The sequence below is a fragment of the Balaenoptera acutorostrata genome, chromosome 1, assembly GCF_949987535.1.
Source record: "Balaenoptera acutorostrata chromosome 1, mBalAcu1.1, whole genome shotgun sequence".
In the NCBI taxonomy this organism is placed as follows: Eukaryota; Metazoa; Chordata; class Mammalia; order Artiodactyla; family Balaenopteridae; genus Balaenoptera; species Balaenoptera acutorostrata.
In genome coordinates this window covers 9,720,709-9,743,557 of record NC_080064.1, presented here as the reverse complement: position 1 = coordinate 9,743,557, position 22,849 = coordinate 9,720,709, and the positions used below count along the sequence as shown (strand labels likewise).

General features: G+C 39.6%; 1 protein-coding gene across 8 annotated transcripts in view; it reads right to left on the bottom strand.

Moving 5' to 3' along the window:
- Positions 1–22,849, bottom strand: part of VPS13D (vacuolar protein sorting 13 homolog D) — a 246,652-nt gene that overhangs the window by 174,296 nt on the left and 49,507 nt on the right. For all 8 annotated transcript variants that reach the window (XM_057535232.1, XM_057535241.1, XM_057535246.1 and 5 more), the window contains exons 25-29: positions 21,013–21,195; positions 9,930–10,152; positions 6,762–6,972; positions 404–575; positions 108–220 (exon numbers count right to left, since the gene is read on the bottom strand). In XM_057535232.1, the coding sequence (XP_057391215.1) occupies positions 108–220; positions 404–575; positions 6,762–6,972; positions 9,930–10,152; positions 21,013–21,195 (902 nt within the window). The remainder of the gene's footprint in view (positions 1–107; positions 221–403; positions 576–6,761; positions 6,973–9,929; positions 10,153–21,012; positions 21,196–22,849) is intronic.

Below are 22,849 nucleotides of genomic sequence, written 5' to 3'. Positions count from 1 at the left end.
TTAGCTGTGAACCACCACTCTGCAACCTCTGTTCTATGTCAGAGCACAATGTGTGCATTATTTGTATCACCATTACTAACAGTAAAACAGTATAATTAAAGCCATACCTGGCTAAGGACCCAGCACCTTCTTTTCCTTTTGGATCTTTCAGCTCCAGACTTACATTTACCATATCAATGAGGAAACACATGCACGTGTACACTTCTCCGCTCAGAACAGTCTGGAAAAGGAAAAAGCTGATCAATTCATAGTCGATGCCAATCTAAAAATGGGGTCAATGTCATGAAGTCTAATTTACTCGTGGTTCCATCTTCTTTCCCCCGGTGACTTCGAGGAACAGATACACAGGATGACCATCAGCTGAGACCACGAGAGTTACTGAAGAACCTAACATCACACTCACATGAATCCTTGGGTCTTGTAAATCATAAGGCCGCATGAATTCCTCTATGGGCTCTCCAAGGTTGTTCTCCAATAAACCCCGGATCAGCTTGTATTTGTACAAATCCAGAGAGCAGTGGACTGAGGAGAGATTGCCATGGATAGATATATCTGGCACAGTATGACTTATTTCTCTATTAAAAAAGAAAAAAGGTCACTTTCACAAACAAATCACTAACTTAATGTTGACATAGCTCACACCCAAATATAAGTGCTAACATGTACCCACCTACATTATCAACCAATTAATTTCTAACTTCCAATGACAAAAATTTCATGTGGGTCCACGTGAAGCAAGTTAGTAGTATAACTGAGTGTCATGCTTCAGCTACAAAAGGCCACTTTTCTCCCAAAATATACATTTACAAAGTCCCCAAGTCTAACATGAGCTAACTAAGTAATCTGTTAATAAAGAAAAATCTCATGAGACTCAGAAATAGTTTAAACATTATAGCTGGGAAAGCAATAAAAAAAAAAGATGACAAAACAGAAGGGAAACACACTCACAGGTACAAAGAACAGAGGCGTGGGGGCTGGGGCAAACACAGGTGAAGGGGGTAAAGTGGTACAAACCTCCAGCTATAAAATAAACAAGTCATGGGGATATACGATACAGCAGGGGTCCCCAACCCCTGGGCCACAGACCGGTACCGGTCCACGGCCTGTTAGGAACCGGGCTGCACAGCAGGAGGTGAGCGGTGGGTGAGCGAGCGAAGCTTCATCTGCATTTACAGCCGCTCCCCATCGCTCGCATTACCACCTGAGCTCCACCTCCTGTCACATCAGCTGCGGCATTAGATTCTCACAGGAGCATGAACCCTACTGTGAACTGTGCACGCGAGGGATCTAGGTTGCGCGCTCCTTATGAGAATCTAAAATGGACAACCTGGAAGAAACGGACAAATTTTTAGAAAGGTATAACCTTCCAAGACTGAACCAGGAAGAAATAGAAAATATGAACAGATCAATCACAAGCACTGAAATTGACACTGTGATTAAAAATCTTCCAACAAACCAAAGCCCAGGACCAGATGGCTTCACAGGCGAATTCTATCAAACATTTAGAGAAGAGCTAAAACCCATCCTTCTCAAACTCTTCCAAAAACTTGCAGAGGAAGGAACACTCCCAAACTCCTTCTATGAGGCCACCATCACCCTGATACCAAAACCAGAAAAAGATATTACAAAAAAAGATAATTACAGACCAATATCACTGATGAATATAGATGCAAAAATACTCAACAAAATACTAGCAAAGAGAATCCAACAAAACATTAAAAGGATCATACACTATGATCAAGTGGGATTTATCCCAGGGATGCAAGGATTCTTAAATATACACAAATCAATCAATGTGATACACCATGCTAACAAATTGAAGAATAAAAACCATATGATCAAAAAAAAAAAAAAAAAAAACCATATGATCATCTCAATAGATGCAGAGAAAGCTTTCGACAAAATTCAATACCCATTTATGATAAAAACTCTCCAGAAAGTGCGCACAGAGGGAACCTACCTCAACATAATAAAGGCCATATACGACAAACCCACAGCAAACATCATTCTCAATGGTGAAAAACTGAAAGCATTTCCTCTAAGACCAGGAACAAGACAAGGATGTCCACTCTCACCACTATTATTCAACATAGTTTTGGAAGTCCTAGCCACGGCAATCAGAGAAGAAAAAGAAATCAGAAAAGAACAAGTAGAACTGTCACTGTTTGCAGATGACATGATACTATACATAGAGAATCCTAAAGATGCCACCAGAAAACTACTAGAGCTAATCAATGAATCTGATAAAGTAGCAGGATACAAAATTAATGCACAGAAATCTCTTGCATTCCTATACACTTATGATGAAAACTCTGAAAGAGAAATTAAGGAAACACTCCCATTTACCACTGCAACAAAAAGAATAAAATACCTAGGAATAAACCTACCTAATGAGACAAAAGACCTGTATGCAGAAAACTGTAAGACACTGATGAAAGAAATTAAAGATGATACCAACAGATGGAGAGATATACCATGTTCTTGGATTGGAAGAATCAATATTGTGAAAATGACTCTACTACCCAAAGCAATCTACAGATTCAATGCAATCCCTATCAAATTACCAATGGCATTTTTTACGGAACTAGAACAAAAAATCTTAAAATTTGTATGGAGACACAAAAGACCCTGAATAGCCAAAGCAGTCTTGAGGGGAAAAAACGGAGCTGGAGGAATCAGACTCCCCGACTTCAGACTATACCACAAAGCTACAGTAATCAAGACAATATGGTACTGGCACAAAAACAGAAATATAGATCAATGGAACAGGACAGAAAGCCCAGAGATAAACCCACGCACCTGTGGTCAACTAACCTATGACAAAGAAGGCCAGGATATACAATGGAGAAAAGACAGTCTCTTCAATAAGCGGTGCTGGGAAAACTGGACAGCTACATGTAAAAGAATGAAATTAGAACACTCCCTAACACCATACACAAAAATAAACTCAAAATGGATTAGAGACCTAAACATAAGACTGGACACTATAAAACTCTTAGAGGAAAACATAGGAAGAACACTCTGACATAAATCACAGCAAGATCTTTTTTGATCCACCTCCTAGAGTAACGGAAATAAAAACAACAATAAACAAATGGGACTTAATGAAACTTAAAAGCTTTTGCACAGCAAAGGAAACCATAAACAAGAAGAAAAGACAACCCTCAGAATGGGAGAAAATATCTGCAAACAAATCAATGAACAAAGGATTAATCTCCAAAATGTATAAACAGTTCATGCACCTCAGTATTAAAGAAACAAACAACCCAATCCAAAAATGGGCAGAAGACCTAAATAGACATTTTTCCAAAGAAGACATACAGATGGCCAAGAAGCACATGGAAAGATGCTCAACATCACTAACTACTAGAGAAATGCAAATCAAAACTACAATAAGGGATAACCTCACACCAGTTAGGATGGGCATCATCAAAATCTACAAACAACAAATGCTGGAGAGGGTGCGGAGAAAAGGGAACCCTCTTGCACTGTTGGTGGGGATGTAAATTGATACAGCCACTATGGAGAACAGTATGGAGGTTCCTTAAAAAACTAAAATTAGAATTACCATATGACCCAGCAATCCCACTACTGGGCATATACCCAGAGAAAACCATAATTCAAAAAGACACATGCACCCCAATGTTCACTGCAGCACTATTTACAATAGCCAGGTCATGGAAGCAACCTAAATGCCCATCGACAGCTGAATGGATAAAGAAGATGTGGCACATATATACAATGGAATATTACTCAGCCATAAAAAGGAACGAAATTGGGTCATTTGTAGAGACATGGAGGGATCTAGAGACTGTCATACAGAGTGAAGTAAGTCAGAAAGAGAAAAACAAGTATCGTATACTAACGCATATATGTGGAACCTAGAAAAATTGTACAGATGAACCAGTTTGCAGGGCAGAAGTTGAGACACAGATGTAGAGAACAAACGTATGGACACCAAGGGGGGAAAGTGGCAGGGGGGGAGGTGGTGTGATGAACTGGGAGATTGGGATTGACATGTATACACTGATATGTATAAAATGCATAACTAATAAGGACCTGCTGTATAAAAAAATAAATAAAATAAAATTCAAAAAAAAAGAATCTAATGCCTGATGACCTGAGGTAGAGCTGAGGCGGTGATGCTGGCGCTGGGGAGTGGCTGCAAGTACAGATTATCATTAGCAGAGAGGTTTGACTGCACAGAGACCATAATAAATCAGTTGCTTGCAGACTCATATCAAAACCCTACCAGTGGGCTTCCCTGGTGGCGCAGTGGTTGAGAATCTGCCTGCTAATGCAGGGGACACGGGTTCGAGCCCTGGTCTGGGAAGATCCCACATGCCACGGAGCAGCTGGGCCCGTGAGCCACAATTGCTGAGCCTGCGCGTCTGGAGCCTGTGCCCCGCGACGGGAGGGGCCGCGATAGAGAAAGGCCCGCGCACCGCGATGAAGAGCGGTCCCCGCACCGCGATGAAGAGTGGCCCCCGCTTGCCGCAACTGGAGAAAGCCCTCGCACGAACCGAAGACCCAACACAGCCAAAAATAAATAAATAAATAAATAAATAAATAAGAAAAAAAAACAAAAAACCCTACCAGTGAGTGGCAACTGAAAACAAGCTCAGGGCTCCCACTGATTCTGCATTATGGTGAGTTGTATAATTATTTCATTATATATTCCAAGGTAATAATAATAGAAATAAAGTGCACAATAAATGTAATGCACTTGAATCATCCCAAAACCGCCCCCTACCCCAGTCCATGGAAAAACTGTCTTCCACGAAACTGGTCCCTGGTGCCAAAAAGGTTGGGGACCGCTGCTATACAGCATGAGGAATACGGTCAAGAACACTGTAATAACTTTGTATGGAAACAGATGGTTACTACGCTCATAGTGGTGATCATTTCATAATGTGTGCAAATGTCTGATCACGATGTAGTATACCTGAAATTAACATAATATTGTACAACAGCTATATTTTGATGAAAAAGAAAAGGTGACAAGCTCTTTATTCATTTAGTGATAACTAAAGGCAGAACCAGTGTTTCATAATGAGCCCAGACGGGACATTAGGATAAAACCTGAATCAGTCACTCATTTCAGCTGAGATGGGCAGGAGTGAAGTTGAAAATGCCTGGGTGGGGGGAAGATACCTCATCCCAACACTGAAGAGCTTTTTCTCTCCCCTCCTAGAGGTGAAGTGGGCATCGTGGATCCTGCAGACACTATGCTCTGAGTATATAAAGTAGAGGGTTAGGATTTGAAGTGGAAGAGGAATACAAAAAACTACTTTGTCTATGGAGAAAAACCTACATATAAGGTGAAAAAAGACTAGTCACGCACGCAATCAACAAAGAAAAGCTAGAAAGGATTACCAAGAACCTCTGGGTTCCCATGTCTGTGGTGTGAGATGCTGATAGAATACCTTGTGTTCAGTCATCACCTTCTATCTGGGCTAACAGAGTATAATTATCTGCACATAAGCACTGATGGAAGTGGGTAAAGTTTAGATAAACAGAGTAGTAAAGCACATTTTTTTTTGGAAAGCATTACTTGAAAAGAAAACAGTGTTTGATTTCTAAATAATGAAGCTCCTCTTAAGACTTCTAGGCCAGTAAAATAAAATACAGCCCATGCCAACCATAACTGAAAGCCAGCCAGGGAGCACTTGAATAACAAGTAAGAATGAAACACAAAAATCTCAGTGAGAGCGGCTAAACTGTATCATTAATCCAGAGAGAAACAAAACAGTGATATTAAATGACTTGCCCAAGCCCAGGACCTGCAAAGGGAGTAGCCAAAGAGGGATTAAAATCACACCCTGGAAAAGCAGTGACACTGCTTTTCAAAATGCTACAAATGAAAATCTCTTTCATTACTTTACAGCCACGCCTCATCTTTCCCTGAAGTTAAGAAGCAAATGTTGCTGCTTTCTCCAAAATTAACGCTCCAAACTGAAAGGCATCACACACTGTAACCAGCTGTCCCAGTCCACGCACAGGGGCCAGGCGAGCGTAAGCGCCACCAGAGGACCTTTTTAATATACACCTGAGGCTAGGCCCTGAGAGCCAGGTTCTGCTGGTCTCAGGTAGGGTCGGGAATGTTTCTTTTCAGTAAGTTTCCCAGCCAGATATGGAACTAATGACAACTGAAGCCATGCTCTAAACTACAGATATTAAGCATCTTGTGTTTTGAAGCCAATTAAAAGGTAAATTAGAGTCAGTTCATCAGTTTTTATGTAGTACTTTCAGATGGCTTAATAGAGTGAAATGGGCAAAACAGCATCTAAACAATTATTCTCATTAAATGGAGCTCCAGGGTAAACAGCAATAGCAGGTCCAGAATCTACTGTATTTGGAACATAGAATCCAATGTCACTTCTTCCAAATACCTTCCCTGCCATCACTACCTCACTACTCCCATCAAAATCCATGCTAAATTCATGTCCCTTCCTCTTTGTTTCCAAGGCACCTACTACAATCTTACAACACAGTTTATAACACTGAATCAAACACTAAATTAGAATCATATACTTACCTTCCTATATCCCTCAACAAAATGTAAGCTCCATGACGGCAGAAGTTTTTCCTTCCATCACAGGAGCCCTCATGTCTAGCAGATAGTAGGGACTCGATAGATATTTGTCACACAGATGAAAAAATAAGTGAATACCTATGCCCTTCCAGACTTAATAGCACTGATTTCCAAGTTATTACGATTCTACTTACAATAGACAGTTATTTGAATATAAACCACTCACTTGTCCAAGTTCCTTTCCACCTGCAATTTCAGTCTACAAGGCTCAGTCAAGAGGCTTCCTCCTGTCTGTCGCACAAAATAGGAGGGGAAGATCAGGTCTCCACTACTGTCTTCCGAGGCCTTAGTATACTCCCGTGGGTGTCTCTCTGCAGCAAAGATGTCCATGTCTTGTAGATCGACGACAATGCAATCCAGCAGGCAGACGTGGTCTTCTACACAGACCCAAGGAAAGAGAGACAATGAAGAAAATGGGACCCGGAAAGGGCTGGCCCAGAACAAAACCAGAAAGCCAAGAAAAGTTCATTTTGTCTTTGGAAAATGTTTAGCACTGCCTGCGTCAGAAAGCTGGGTGACCAGAAGTCTCCACTCTGGCACCAAGACCTCCGTCCACAATGCTCCGCATGTTGGACATCTCCTGCCCGCCACCTGCATGCAAGCACGTACTGTGCCACGTCCCCTCAGCGTCTCACTGCTGTCCCGAGACACTAACTGAGGCTAAAGGGCTTCTGAAGAAAAGTACTTAATATGCTCCCTCCCAAGGAGATCCCACAGGGGTCTCGTGTAGAGATAATGTTACCCAAAGGTTTACAAAATTTTCCAGCAGCAAAATTCTTTTTTCCAAACAAACATCACGTGTAACCATTTCCACCAGCACTGATCTAATCCAAACCACCTCCATTCTTGCCTAGACCACCATAAACTCCCCTCCAATATACCCACACAATTCCAGTCTGCCCTCACAAAACCATTCTGCTCACAAAATACCTCAGTAATCCTTAAAAAAATAAGTGGGACCAAAACATTCTCTTCCTTTATATACTTTGATGGCTTTGTTTAATGCAAAGTTCTTTCTGTGAAACTCCCCTAAATCCCTGTAAAGCCCTGCATAAGCCCACTGCCTACTTTTCCAACGTCATCTCAAGCCTTTCTCTACCTTGCCCATGAAGCCTCGGGCTCACTGGCCTTTGTTTCCCCCCACGTGCCAGGCTCTTTGCTGTCTGAACAGTCTTACCCACAGCATACCCTCCTCTCTCCTTCTCAACTGGGTCCTGTTCTTTCGCTTTACACCATTCTGTCTCTCCCATAACATTTATCTTAATCTGGCAATATTTAGATTAAGATTATCTTAATCTGTCAATATAAAGCTTATTTAATGGCTTTCTCATATCATTCACATGATGGCAGGAACTATGTCTTAATAGCGTGTTACTATACAGGAGAACATAGCATGTTAATATATAGGAGAACAAAACATTGTTAACACCTGGATTAGGCAGGCACTAATTGAATTAGTTCTTGCCTTGTTACTGCATCGATAAATATGTGAAGTAGACAAAAGTGGAGCTGGTCTGGCAGAAGGGGCAAAGGGATGGGAACAAAGAAAGGGCTTCAGAGGTTTCCTACGGTTGTCATGGAATCCCAGGGATATACAGAAGCAGTTTGAAAACCACTACCTTAACCCAATCTTAATCACATATAGAATTCCAGAAACAAACAGCAAATCAGGAGGAGAAATATTGTCAGGAAAGAGATCTTTCTATAAAACATCCTAAATCACTTCTTATAGGCTTCTAAATATATGTAAAATTGGCCTTATTCCTAATCATCGTCACCAGGACAACAACGGCAACAGAAGACGTGTATTGAGCGGCCCTATGTGTGCACCCAGCCCCACCCCACCCCATGCTGTATGCATTTGTTATGCATATATAGACTGGTAGGCAATATCATGTAGGTTAAGACTGCAGGTTCTGGAGTCGGACTGCCTAAATTCATAGTCCAACTCTACCATTTACCATCTACATCTACAAAACTATGGTCAAGTTACTTAATCTCTCTAAGCCTCTGTCTCTTCATCTATAAAATGGGGATAAAAATAAAACTCTAGGGCTTCCCTGGTGGCGCAGTTGTTGAGAATCTGCCTGCCAATGCAGGGGACACGGGTTCGAGCCCTGGTCTGGGAAGATCCCACATGCCGCGGAGCAACTGGGCCCGTGAGCCACAGCTACTGAGCCTGCGTGTCTGGAGCCTGTGCTCCGCAACAAGAGAGGCCGCGACAGTGAGAGGCCTGCGCACCGCGATGAAGAGTGGCCCCCACTTGCCGCAACTAGAGAAAGCCCTCGCACAGAAACAAAGACCCAACACAGCCAAAAATAAATAAATAAATAAAAAGAAAAGAAACAAAGACCCAACACAGCGAAAAATAAATAATAAATAAAAATTTAAAATAAATAAATAAATAAATAAATAAAATAAAATAAAACTCTATATCATGAGGATAAAATGCAAAAACTGATGAAAGAATGTGCCACGTCTGGCACGTAGTAAGTGTTCAACACCCAGTCTTTCGCTGAGCACTACAATAATCTCCTTTAATCAGCAATGTAACCATAAACCACTTTGCTGTCACCTCTGGGACTACAAGGTACCACAAGGAGTTAACCATTCCTTGCATCTATCTAACAAAAGACGTTCGGCAGCCTCCCTCAGCTAGCGTCCCACATCTCTCAAAGTCCAACCATACTGGACTGATTTTCATCCACTGATTTTTGGGGCTGATCATATTCTGCTTCCCACACTCCTTGGAGCAACACCTCACTTATCCAATCCATCACCCATCCAGAAAACCAAAAGGCCAAAATTAGGCTTGCATCTGGAATGGCTAATTGTCAAATTCTAGAGAAGAGCCCAATAACTGGGTGGTTCATGTCTTTCAAAAACTGTCACTCATAGTATTTCTTCTGTTACCTAATTCACACTAATATTTTTTTCAGAGTTCTTTTTTCTTTTTCTAGAATTAAATAGTGACTTGCAGGGATAGTGTCAGGACAGTGACTTGCAAGGATGTGTCTAAGGATGCGGGAACTGTTCTAGTTATACTCACCATCTGGTGGCAACTGTTTTGACATATAAGTCCTAACAGACAATCTAAATCTCTTTATTTACACTGTCTTACCAATTTAACCCTACTCTAGAAGTCACCCAATGTTAAATCTACATCCTAACGTTCTTAAGCCTTCTAAATCAATATCAAAATCGGATTATCACTAAAGACATGCTACCACTTTGTGGGCATCTGCTTGTACGGGATGCATCCCCCCCTTAGGTTCCTCCAACGGTCTCATGCATTTGCCCACCTTCATCATGCAGCTCCTCTCTCCTCTTTTACCTGGACTCCTGGAAACCTGACCAACAGCGGGTGTGGCTTGCTGCCCTTGCTGCTTGGTCGAAGTACTTGGCACAAACTCGCTCTTCAGGCTGCCTAGACTCATTCCAACAGGAGGCATCATGAACAGCCCCTCAGAATGGGTCCCTTTCAGGTCCTCCATGCTTGTCACTTTCCTCACACTGTGTTTGGGAGTACCAGTTGGAGAAGCTGAAGGCACAGACTCCTGGGAAGAAACAGAAGAAAACTAGAAGGCAGGAATGGGGGTGACTGTACCTACTATCCTGCAAGTCCCATCCCAGTCCCTGGACTCTTCAAAGACTCTATACCACTTGGTACCTCCCAACCCCCCTAGATCCCATAAACAAAACGGTCACAGGGTCATGATACTTTCTGCCACATGTAATTATTTGCAGAGATATTACATATAATTCAGTACCTGTTGAAAACTATAGCAGTTTTGCAGGAACATATTTGATCTTTTGGCTTAAGAGCAAATGTCAAGATACTAATCACTGGTGGTTTAATCTAGGTCAAATACAACAAAAGCAAATCTCTCAGCCATATGATACATTGCTGCTTTGCTGGAGGGGAGGTACTTATTGCTCTAAGAAAATGCATCTAACAGCAATACGGAATAAAGCCATTGTAATGTGTTTGTACTTTCCAGAAGTCTCCCCTCCTGTGTTTACATTTCTCATCTAAGTAACTGCAAATGAAAACAAAATGGAAAATATAGGTAAGCCATTCATATTATGTTTCTGCTCAAGGGCATAAAAATTAAGGGCAAATACAGAGTAAAATTAATTCTGTAATTCTACTGAAAATAATATACGCTTTTCTTACATACTTAGTACCTTCAGTTAATTGCTAACGGGGTAAATCTTTTTCAGCAGAATGGTTCAATAATTGACGTTTAAACTTCCCATGGTTCCTTCCCCCAAGCCTCAGAGCTACATATCCAAATGGCTTCTGCAGGGTCGGTTTGTTCTCATCTCTCCCTTCTCACCAACAAGCTGGAAGGAGGGGAAGAATTGTTTTCCTTCCAGTACTGCTTTATATGTGCATACCTCTCAGCATTTGAAAACGAGGTGATAATACTGTTTGCCTTCACAGTTATCTTGAGTAGTAATTACATGTAACAGTGAAAGTTCTTATTTTTTGCAATTCTTTTTTGCAAGGCAAATTACTAGGTAAATGCTATTATTTAAGCATTTCGACATTAAAAACCTTCCCTCTTGCTTAGTTTACTTAAACTCTAGAGAGTATTTGTTGCTCTTTCATTTGATTCATCTCTCCATCCTCTCTGAGTGGGTTTAAATAAATCAGTGGCTTGAGGAGATTAACTCAAAGCTTTTGAAAGACTTAGAAATCATGGTTTAAGCACAATCTATGGTTGAGAACAATGAAAGGAAAAACATATGTAAAAAATTCAAACCTGCGCTCATTAAGACATGGATTTACGTAAAACAATTCCAAACACACGGGAGTCATAGAACTCAAAGGCAAATAGCCCCTCTGCAAGCTTTGATTTCAGGACTATTTCCTGTCCTTTAACCACTGGAATGCATACTAGACAAACCTCACACGTGCAAATGCATTAAAGGGCAAATGTAAAGCGATTTTTGGAGAAGAAAGTCACTACTCACTTCACACAGGCCTAGATCAGTGGAACTTGACTGTACATGTGGAGAGGTAAGTTTCACAGATAAGTTTATCTGATTACAAATACTTTAACAAGAGACACACTCCAAGCAGCCCTTATGGAATTCTACAGAACAACCACTGGTATGTAACAAGATAAAGTTTCTCTAGGATTTAAGGAAATAAAATAAGGTCACCAAGAAAGTACTACCTAGGGCTTTAAAAAGAAAAAAAAAAGAAATTGCTTTTAATGATCCTTAACAAGGGCTTCTCTACACAGGAGGGAAGTGATTTGCCAAAGCAGAGGGAAAAGTGATAAGCAGGCTTTCCCAAGTAATGAAATATTTTAAAGAATTGTTTTTTTTTTTTTTTTCAAACATCTTTATTGAAGTATAATTGCCTTACAATAGTGTGTTAGCTCTGCTTTATAACAAAGTGAATCTGTTATACATATACAATATGTTCCCATTTCTCTTCCCTCTTGCATCTCCCTCCCTCCCACCCTCCCCATCCCACCCCTCTAGGTGGTCACAAAGCACCGAGCTGATCTCCCTGTGCTATGCGGCTGCTTCCCACTAGCTATCTATTTTACATTTGGTAGTGTATATATGTCCATGACACTCTCTTACCCTGTCACATCTCACCCCACCCCCTCCCCATATCCTCAAGTCCATTCTCTAGTAGGTCTGTGTCTTTATTCCCGTCTTGCCACTAGGTTCTTCATGGCCTTTTTTTTTTTTTTTTCCCCTTAGATTCCATATATATGTGTTAGCATACTGTATTTGTTTTTCTCCTTCTGACTTACTTCACTCTGTATGACAGACTCTAACTCCATCCACCTCATTACAAATACCTCCATTTCATTTCTTTTTATGGCTGAGTAATATTCCATTGTATATATGTGCCACATCTTCTTTATCCATTCATCTGTCGATGGACATTTAGGTTGCTTCCATGTCCTGGCTATTGTAAATAGAGCTGCAATGAACATTTTGGTACATGACTCTTTTTGACCTATGGTTTTCTCAGGGTATATGCCCAGTAGTGGGATTGCTGGGTCGTATGGTAGTTCTATTTGTAGTTTTTGAAGGAACCTCCATACTGTTCTCCATAGTGGCTGTATCAATTTACATTCCCACCAACAGTGCAAGAGTGTTCCCTTTCCTCCACACCCTCTCCAGCATTTATTGTTTCTAGATTTTTTGATGATGGCCATTCTGACCGGTGTGAGATGATATCTCATTGTAGTTTTGATTTGCATTTCTCTAATGATTAATGATGTTGAGCATTCTTTCATGTGTCTGTAGGCCATCTGTATATCTTCTTTGGAGAAATGTCTATTTAGATCTTCTGCCCATTTTTGGATTGGGTTGTTCGTTTTTTTGTTATTGAGCTGCATGAGCTGCTTGTAAATCTTGGAGATTAATCCTTTGTCAGTTGCTTCATTTGCAAATATTTTCTCCCATTCTGAGGGTTGTCTTTTGGTCTTGTTTATGGTTTCCTTTGCTGTGCAAAAGCTTTTCAGTTTCATTAGGTCCCATTTGTTTATTTGTGTTCTTATTTCCATTTCTCTGGGAGCTGGGTCAAAAAGAATCTTGCTGTGATGTATGTCATAGAGTGTTCTGCCTATGTTTTCCTCTAAGAGTTTGATAGTGTCTGCCCTTACACTTAGGTCTTTAATCCATTTTGAGTTTATTTTTGTGCATGGTGTCAGGGAGTGTTCTAATTTCATACTTTTACATGTTCCTGTCCAATTTTCCCAGCACCACTTATTGAAGAGGCTGTCTTTTCTCCACTGTATATGCTTGCCTCCTTTATCAAAGATAAGTTGACCATATGTGTGTGGGTTTATCTCAGGGCTTTCTATCCTGTTCCATTGATCTATATTTCTGTTTTTGTGCCAATACCAAACTGTCTTGATTACTGAAGCTTTGTAATATAGTCTGAAGTCAGGGAGCCTGATTCCCCCAGCTCCATTTTTCGTTCTCAAGATTGCTTTGGCTATTCGGGGTCTTTTGTGTTTCCATACAAATTGTGAAATTTTTTGTTCTAGTTCTGTGAAAAATGCCAGTGGTAGTTTGATAGGGATTGCATTGAATCTGTAGATTGCTTTGGGTAGTAGAGACATTTTCACAATGTTGATTCTTCCAATCCAGGAACATGGTATATCTCTCCATCTATTTGTATCATCTTTAATTTCTTTCATCAGTGTCTTATAATTTTCTGCATACAGGTCTTTTGTCTCCTTAGGTAGGTTTATTCCTAGATATTTTATTCTTTTTGTTGCAATGGTAAATGGGAGTGTTTTCTTAATTTCACTTTCAGATTTTTCGTCATTAGTGTATAGAAATGCAAGAGATTTCTGTGCATTAATTTTGTATCCTGCTACTTTACCAAATTCATTGATTAGCTCTAGGAGTTTTCTGGTAGCATCTTTAGGATTCTCTATGTATAGTATCATGTCATCTGCAAATAGTGACAGCTTTACTTCTTCTTTTCCGATTTGGATTCCTTTTATTTCTTTGTCTTCTCTGATTGCTGTGGCTAGGACTTCCAGAACTATGTTGAATAATAGTGGTGAGAGTGGGCAACCTTGTCTTGTTCCTGATCTTAGTGGAAATGGTTTCAGTTTTTCACCATTGAGGACAATGTTGGCTGTGGGTTTGTCATATATGGCCTTTATTATGTTGAGGAAAGTTCCCTCTATGCCTACTTTCTGCAGGGCTTTTATCATAAATGGGTGTTGAATTTTGTCAAAAGCTTTCTCTGCATCTATTGAGATGATCATATGGTTTTTCTCCTTCAATTTGTTAATATGGTGTATCACATTGATTGATTTGCGTATATTGAAGAATCCTTGCATTCCTGGGATAAACCCCACTTGATCATGGTGTATGATCCTTTTAATGTGCTGTTGGATTCTGTTTGCTAGTATTTTGTTGAGGATTTTTGCATCTATGTTCATCAGTGATATTGGCCTGTAGTTTTCTTTCTTTGTGACATCTTTGTCTGGTTTTGGTATCAGGGTGATGGTGGCCTCGTAGAATGAGTTTGGGAGTGTTCCTCCCTCTGCAATATTTTGGAAGAGTTTGAGAAGGATAGGTGTTAGCTCTTCTCTAAATGTTTGATAGAATTCGCCTGTGAAGCCATCTGGTCCTGGGCTTTTGTTTGTTGGAAGGTTTTTAATCACAGTTTCAATTTCAGTGCTTGTGATTGGTCTGTTCATATTTTCTATTTCTTCCTGGTTCAGTCTCGGCAGTTTGTGCATTTCTAAGAATCTGTCCATTTCTTCCAGGTTGTCCATTTTATTGGCATATAGTTGCTTGTAGTAATCTCTCATGATCTTTTGTATTTCTGCAGTGTCAGTGGTTACTTCTCCTTTTTCATTTCTAATTCTATTGATCTGAGTCTTCTCCCTTTTTCTCTTGATGAGTCTGGCTAATGGTTTATCAATTTTGTTTATCTTCTCAAAGAACCAGCTTTTAGTTTCATTGATTTTTGCTATTGTTTCCTTCATTTCTTTTTCATTTATTTCTGACCTGATCTTTATAATTTCTTTCCTTCTGCTAGCTTTGGGGTTTTTTTGTTCTTCTTTCTCTAATTGCTTTAGGTGCAAGGTTAGGTTGTTTATTCGAGATGTTTCCTGTTTCTTGAGGTAGGCTTGTATTGCTATAAACTTCCCTCTTAGCACTGCTTTTGCTGTGTCCCATAGGTTTTGGGTCGTCGTGTCTCCATTGTCATTTGTTTCTAGGTATTTTTTGATTTCCCCTTTGATTTCTTCAGTAATCACTTCGTTATTAAGTAATGTATTGTGTAGCCTCCATGTGTTTGTATTTTTTACAGATCTTTTCCTGTAATTGATATCTAGTCTCATAGCGTTGTGGTCGGAAAAGATACTTGATACGATTTCAATTTTCTTAAATTTACCAAGGCTTGATTTGTGACCCAAGATATGATCTATCCTGGAGAATGTTCCATGAGCACTTGAGAAAAATGTGTATTCTGTTGTTTTTGGGTGGAATGTCCTATAAATATCAATTAAGTCCATATTGTTTAATGTATCATTTAAAGCTTGTGTTTCCTTATTTATTTTCATTTTGGATGATCTGTCCATTGGTGAAAGTGGGGTGTTAAAGTCCCCTACTATGATTGTGTTGCTGTCAATTTCCCCTTTCATGGCTGTTAGTATTTGCCTTATGTATTGAGGTGCTCCTATGTTGGGTGCATAAATATTTACAATTGTTATACCTTCCTCTTGGATCGATCCCTTGATCATTATATAGTGTCCTTCTTTGTCTCTTGTAATAGTCTTTATTTTAAAGTCTATTTTGTCTGATATGAGAATTGCTACTCCAGCTTTCTTTTGATTTCCATTTGCATGGAATATCTTTTTCCATCCCCTCACTTTCAGTCTGTATGTGTCCCTAGGTCTGAAGTGGGTCTCTTGTAGACAGCATATGTATGGGTCTTGTTTTTGTATCCATTCAGCCAGCCTGTGTCTTTTGGTGGGAGCATTTAATCCATTTACATTCAAGGTAATTATCGATATGTATGTTCCTATTCCCATTTTCTTAAATGTATTCGGTTTGTTATTGTAGGTGTTTTCTCTTGTGTTTCTTGCCTAGAGAATTTCCTTTAGCATTTGTTGTAAAGCTGGTTTGGTGGTGCTGAACTCTCTCAGCTTTTGCTTGTCTGTAAAGGTTTTAATTTCTCCATCGAATCTGAATGAGATCCTTGCTGGGTAGAGTAATCTTGGTTGTAGGTTTTTCTCCTTCATGACTTTAAGTATATCCTGCCACTCCCTTCTGGCTTGCAGAGTTTCTGCTGAGAGATCAGATGTTAACCTTATGGGGATTCCCTTGTGTGTTATTTGTTTTTTTTCCCTTGCTGCCTTTAATATGTTTTCCTTATATTTAATTTTTGACAGTTTGATTAATATGTGTCTTGGCGTGTTCCTCCTTGGGTTTATCCTGTATGGGACTCTCTGTGCTTCCAGGACTTGATTAACTATTTCCTTTCCCATATTAGGGAAGTTTTCAACTATAATCTCTTCAAAAATTTTCTCAGTCCCTTTCTTTTTCTCTTCTTCTTCTGGTACCCCTATAATTCGAATGTTGGCACGTTTAATGTTGTCCCAGAGGTCCCTGAGACTGTCCTCAGTTCTTTTCATTCTTTTTTCTTTATCCTGCTCTGTAGTAGTTATTTCCACCATTTTATCTTCCAGGTCACTTATCCTTTTAAAGAATTGTTTTTTAAAATTTTCTTTTTTAAGCATATGAATGTGAATTGACTGCTGAATCCCATAAGGTTTTTTCGAATAACCAGGAGGCAAAAAAGCATATTATACCTTGAAGAAAAAGCGATCCTTGTATGCAATGCCACTGAAAATCAAATCCTCAAAAACAAATACAGGGAAATTTTTTCATTAAAATGCTACAAACTACATGCTATTATTTGGCATACTTAACAAAACAGAAACCATTTTGCAAAAATTTCTTGAAATATTTTGGCAATTCTTCTTTAGAAGCTAAATTCAGACTCAGCTCATTAAGCTCATATATAGATATATCTGACATAGAAAATAAGTCCTTATCTTTTCAGGAAGGGGAGAGAAACAAAAATGGTATTATTGAACTTGATCACCCATTCTGGCTCTAACTGATCTCTTCCTAAAGATTTAGGCCTCAAAACAAAGATTTACCACAAACAAATATATTCCAAAGAACTAACTAAAGGCTGAAAAGACAGTTCCCAAGAAGAATTCAGCTCTCCCTTGGGCAGTAAGGGCAGCAGAGGTGGAACAGATAGGCAGTACCCTGAGGTGTCAGTGGGAACAACATTCGTGTGTAAACACCAGCTCTGACACATTTGTTTAATATCTAGTCATGTTAATTATAAACACCTCATAGTAAGGAAAAGTAACAAATTTTAGAAGCAGTTACAAATCTTTCTTTTTATAAATGGATCTTTCTTTTATTTTCTATAAGACTTAAGTCAGTAAACAGCAAAATGCTTACCACTCAAATATGAAAAGAGATTTTCATTAAGACCAAGGTTACTAGTTCTCTACTAGGCCTACTGTGAAAGGCCAACGGTGATTTGTTTTATTTTTACTGTCTTAAAAAAAATACATAAGTGGAAGCCTATTTCTCACTCTGGCAGGAAGGCCTATTGTTGCAACAGGAGGGCTTCTGACCACAAGGTGAACAAGCACGTTCTCAGCCATCAGCTGCCTGAAGATGGGGCGTGAAGATGCGCAAACCTGGTGACGCTCTTCCTTCTGCGTTGCTAATCACTGCTGTTCTGGTTTCACCGTGTGCTCTGATCGCTAAATCTGGTTCGTCTAAGCGGCTGTAGTGAGGTGATATAAGGACAACCTGCCCTCTAACCATCATTCAAACACCCCCACTCCGGGTCCTGAGCTCCGGGTTATGACACATGAACACGGTTCCTGCGGTTCTCACTGGCTCGTCTTCACTCTCCTCCTCACTCCACCCATTCCCACTCAAAGAATCAAATATTTTTGGTTCAGGGTGTTTAGGTCAGAAGTAGTGAATAAATGGCTAAGTGAAAAGTGAAACAAATGAAGAAAATTATAGACAGTAATTTGAAAATAATAACAGTATCTGAGTTTAGGCATTACCAACAAATACAGTCTTCCTATTACTTTCTGACCCAAGTTGAGCTCCTTGGCAAAGGCCTGGCAAGACTAGCACCCTAGTCACTCTTCCGTTTTCTTTTCTTCCTACACCTAGAGAGGCAAACAGTACCTTTTCTGTTCAAATTTCTATCTTTTCTCTAATAACCTCTGGAGTTCTTCCACCTAAGTTATTTTAATGAATTCACTGCCACATCCTTTAGAAAATTCAGAAGAGCTACAGCTATTTGGCAAAGGACCAGTAAGACAGCAATAGCCTTTGCCAATTTATTTTCCCCTACATAAACCTAATCCTAATACTGGGAGGTAAAATCATACCGTGGTTAAGAGCACAGAGTACTGAAAGCAGACACACCAAAGTCTAAGGTCCACACTGTACTCCTCACTAGATGTTTAATCCAAAAGAAATTACTTAACCTATCTAAGTCTCAATTTCTTTTTTTTAATTTATTTATTTTCTTTATTATTATTATCATTATTATTATTTTGGCTGTTTCGGGTCTGATCAATATGAGAAGAGCAGCTTAATCTCGTTTCCATGAAGGGACTCATCTACTCCCCTGAAGGGAGCAGTATTAGAAGAAACACTTCTGACTCCTCTCTCCATATCTTACTGGCCCCTTCACAAGGGATGCATATTGATCCATCTGTTTAACGGAGATTGTGAACAGCAAATACTACTTGCCCATGTTTTTTCTACTGAGTGGTTGTCTCTAATCCTGTGGCTCTCTGTAGCCTGCAGGTGAAAAATAGGTGTTTATTCATAAAGCTTGCTAGTGTCTACTCAGTCCATCAAAATACCACCTCGGATTGAGAAGTGAGCAGGTAATGATGGTTTGATCTTGGTCCCATACTCCAATCAAGTTTCATCAGCCAAACTAATATTTCAATTCCTGTGGTGATGAAATATATTTGTTAAAAGCATGGATTCTGCCACGACTACCTGGGTTTGATACATGGCTCTACTAATTACATTTGTGTCTGAAACACAGGGAAGTCCCTAAGTCTCAATTTCTTTATCTGGAAAAATGGTGTTAACAGTACCTCTTAGGGGACCTCCCTGGGGCGCAGTGGTTAAGAATCTGCCTGCCAATGCAAGGGACACAGGTTCAATCCCTGGTCCGGGAAGATCCCACATGCCGTGGAGCAACTAAGCCCGTGTGCCACAATTACTGAGCCTGCACTCTAGAGCCCGTGAGCCACAACTACTGAGCCCACATGCCACAACTACTAAAGCCCACACGCCTAGAGCCTGTGCTCCACAACAAGAGAAGCCACTGCAATGAGAAGGCTGTGCACCGCAATGAAGAGTAGGCCCGGCTCGCCACAACTAGAGAAAGCCCGTATGCAGCAACAAAGACCCAATGGAGCCATAAATAAATAAACAAACAAACAAACAAGCGAACAATACGTCTTAGGTTGCTAATAAGGACAAGGTGAACAAATAGGTAAGGAGCTTAGTACAGGCTGACTGTTGTAGGCATTCAACAAACACTGGCTATCTGCATTGCTATTATTGTCAGTTGAGGTGGAAACCAGTAAAGTTTCATTAAAACACACACCTAGAGGGACTTCCCTGGTGGTCCAGTGGGTAAGACTCCATGCTCCCACTGCAGGGGGCCCAGATTCGAATCCCTGGTCAGGGAACTAGATCCTGCATGCATGCCGCAACTAAGAGTCCTCATGCCGCAACTAAGAAGTCTGCATGCCGCAACTAAAGATCCTACGTGCCGCAACAAAGATCCCACGTGCCACAACTAAAACCCAGTGCAGCCAAAATAAATAAATAAATATTAAAACACACATACACACACACACACACACACCCCTAGAACATAAGATAGTCTCTAATTCCAGCAAGTTACTCGTCTCCTCAACTGCAAAAATGGGTGGGACCACCTCCAAGGTCCTATCAGTGCTAAGTCTGTGATTTACAAGGGTTCCCCATTTTCTTCACGTATTCTCAATGAGTCCTAGCTTTTCCAAATGTAAAATGAAAGCAGCAATCCTCATCCCAATTACCTCCAAACATGTTATAAGAAATAAGTGCTAACGTACTTTTAAACTGTAAAGCAGTATACTCCATACGATTTAATTATTAAGGTATTTTTTTTTTAATTTTTATTTATTTATTTATTTATTCATTCATTCATTTATGGCTGTGTTGGGTCTTCATTTCTGTGCGAGGGCTTTCTCTAGTTGTGGCAAGCGGGGGCCACTCTTCATCGCCGTGCGTGGGCCTCTCACTATCACGGCCTCTCTTGTTGCGGAGCACAGGCTCCAGACGCGCAGGCTCAGCAACTGTGGCTCACGGGCCTAGTTGCTCCGCGGCATGTGGGATCTTCCCAGACCAGGGCTTGAACCCGTGTCCCCTGCATTGGCAGGCAGATTCTCAACCACTGCGCCACCAGGGAAGCCCTATTAAGGTATTTTTAAATGGCTTCAGATAAGCCTTGGGCCAAATCATGTCTTCCAAAAGAAGCCACACAGTATAAAAAGTTGATTACTATGAGTTCAGCCTATGAGGAAAGCATTATAAAGATGGTTCTGTTGATTTGTTTGCTAAAATAAGTTACTACATACAGTTAGTAAAAGTTGTAATTTACACTACCTCTATGAAAGGTTAACTGAAATGTTAATAAAATGTCCAAAAAAATATTCTTCAAGCCACATATACTACAAAGGTAACAGTGGTTAGGAATCTTCTTATGGCTGCATCTGAATTCTTCGATTGGCATTCCAATGCCAGGTGAACTGAGAAGGGAATGGGTGCTGACTGCTCACCTTATCTTGTAAGGTAAAGGTCCCAGGAATACCAGCAAAGAGAAACTTGTTCTTGACTTTCAACTTCCCCAAATTCGCTACAATCAGATTATTTGATCTGGAACTTTCTGGGATAAGAAGAACAGGAGCACCAGCCTCAATATCCAGGAGAACCCGTGAACAGCGCTGGGCTTGATCTCTCACCTGAAAGAAGAAGGAAAATTGGATTATAGGTTCAATTAATTGCCTAATTTTATAATCAAATAACCTCAAGTTTCCTAAAGTTTCATGAATTTATAAATCTAAAACAACTAAAATCACACAGAATATATTCTTTGAACACCAAGGAGTTAAATTAGAAATCAGTAACAAGAAGATAATGTAAAACCCCCAAATATCTGGAAATTAGACTATACACTTCTAAATAAACCATGGGTCACAGAAGAAATCACAAGAGAAATTAAAAAAATATTTTGACCTTACTGAAAAAGAAAACACAGCACATTAAAATTCATGGAATGCACTTAAAAAGGTACTTAAAGAAAAATGTTTAGCATTAAATGCTTATTTTATACTAAAGATTTAAAATCAATAAAGCTTCCAGCTTAAGAAGGTAGAAAAGCAAAATAAACCTAAGTAAGGAGAAGGAAGACAATCATAAAGAGCAGAAACCAGTTATTTAGAAAACAGATAAACAACAGAAAAATCAATTAAACATTTATAGAACACTCTACCCAACAACCACTTTACATTCTTTTCAAGTGCACACGGCGTGCTTGTTAACAGTATGCATGGGCCTAACACAGGCCTCCATGAGTTGATTGAAAGTATAAAACTCTACCTATATTAATCAAGAAAAAAGGAAGGAAACAAAAATCACCACTATCAGGGAAGAGTCAGGGACATTGCTAGAGAACTTAAAAATATTAAAAAGATGTGGGAACCTATGAACAAGTTCATGCCAACAAATTGACAATTCAGACGAAGTAGACAGATAACTTAAAAACACACGCAAACTATCTAGAGCTAACATCATATACGTAACACCTGTGAAAGACAATGTTTTCCCTCTAAGACAAGGAACAAAGCATGGACACCCACTCTCACCACTTCTATTCAACATTGTAGTGGAAGTCCTAGTCCACACAAAAAGCTATACAGGTTGGAAAGGAAAAAAGAAAACTCTCTTATTCACAGACAACATAATCATCTATGTAGAAAACCCTAAAGAATCTAAAGGAACTACAATAAGTAAGTTTAGCAAGATTGTAGGATATGCGGTCAACATGTCAGTATATGAGTCAATTATATTTCTTAAACTTTCAATAAACAAGTGTACATTGAAATTTTTAATTGATACAATTTACAATAGCATCAAAATTGTGAAACACCTAGGGATAAATTTAACAAAAGATGTGTAAGAACGGTATACCCAAAACTACGAAACACTGCTGAGAGAAACTGAAGATCTAATTAAATGGAGGGATATACCATACTCAAGGATCCGAACACTCAATATTGTTAAGACGTCAATTCTCCAGATATACGGATTCAAGGCAATCCCAATCAAATCCTAGCTGACTTTATTGTAGAAACAGACAAGCTGATTCTAAAATTTGTAGAGAAAAACAAAGGACCTATAATAGCCAATACATCTTTGAAACAGAAGTTGGAGGACTTAAACTATCTGATTTCAAGACACATCATAAAGCAAGAGCAATCAAGACAGGGTGGTATACAATTAAATATAAATCAATGGAACAGAATAGAGAATGAGGAAATACACGCATACATTCTCAACAGAAGTGTCAAGGTAATTCAATGGGAAAAGAATAGTCTGAATATGTATACGGAAAAA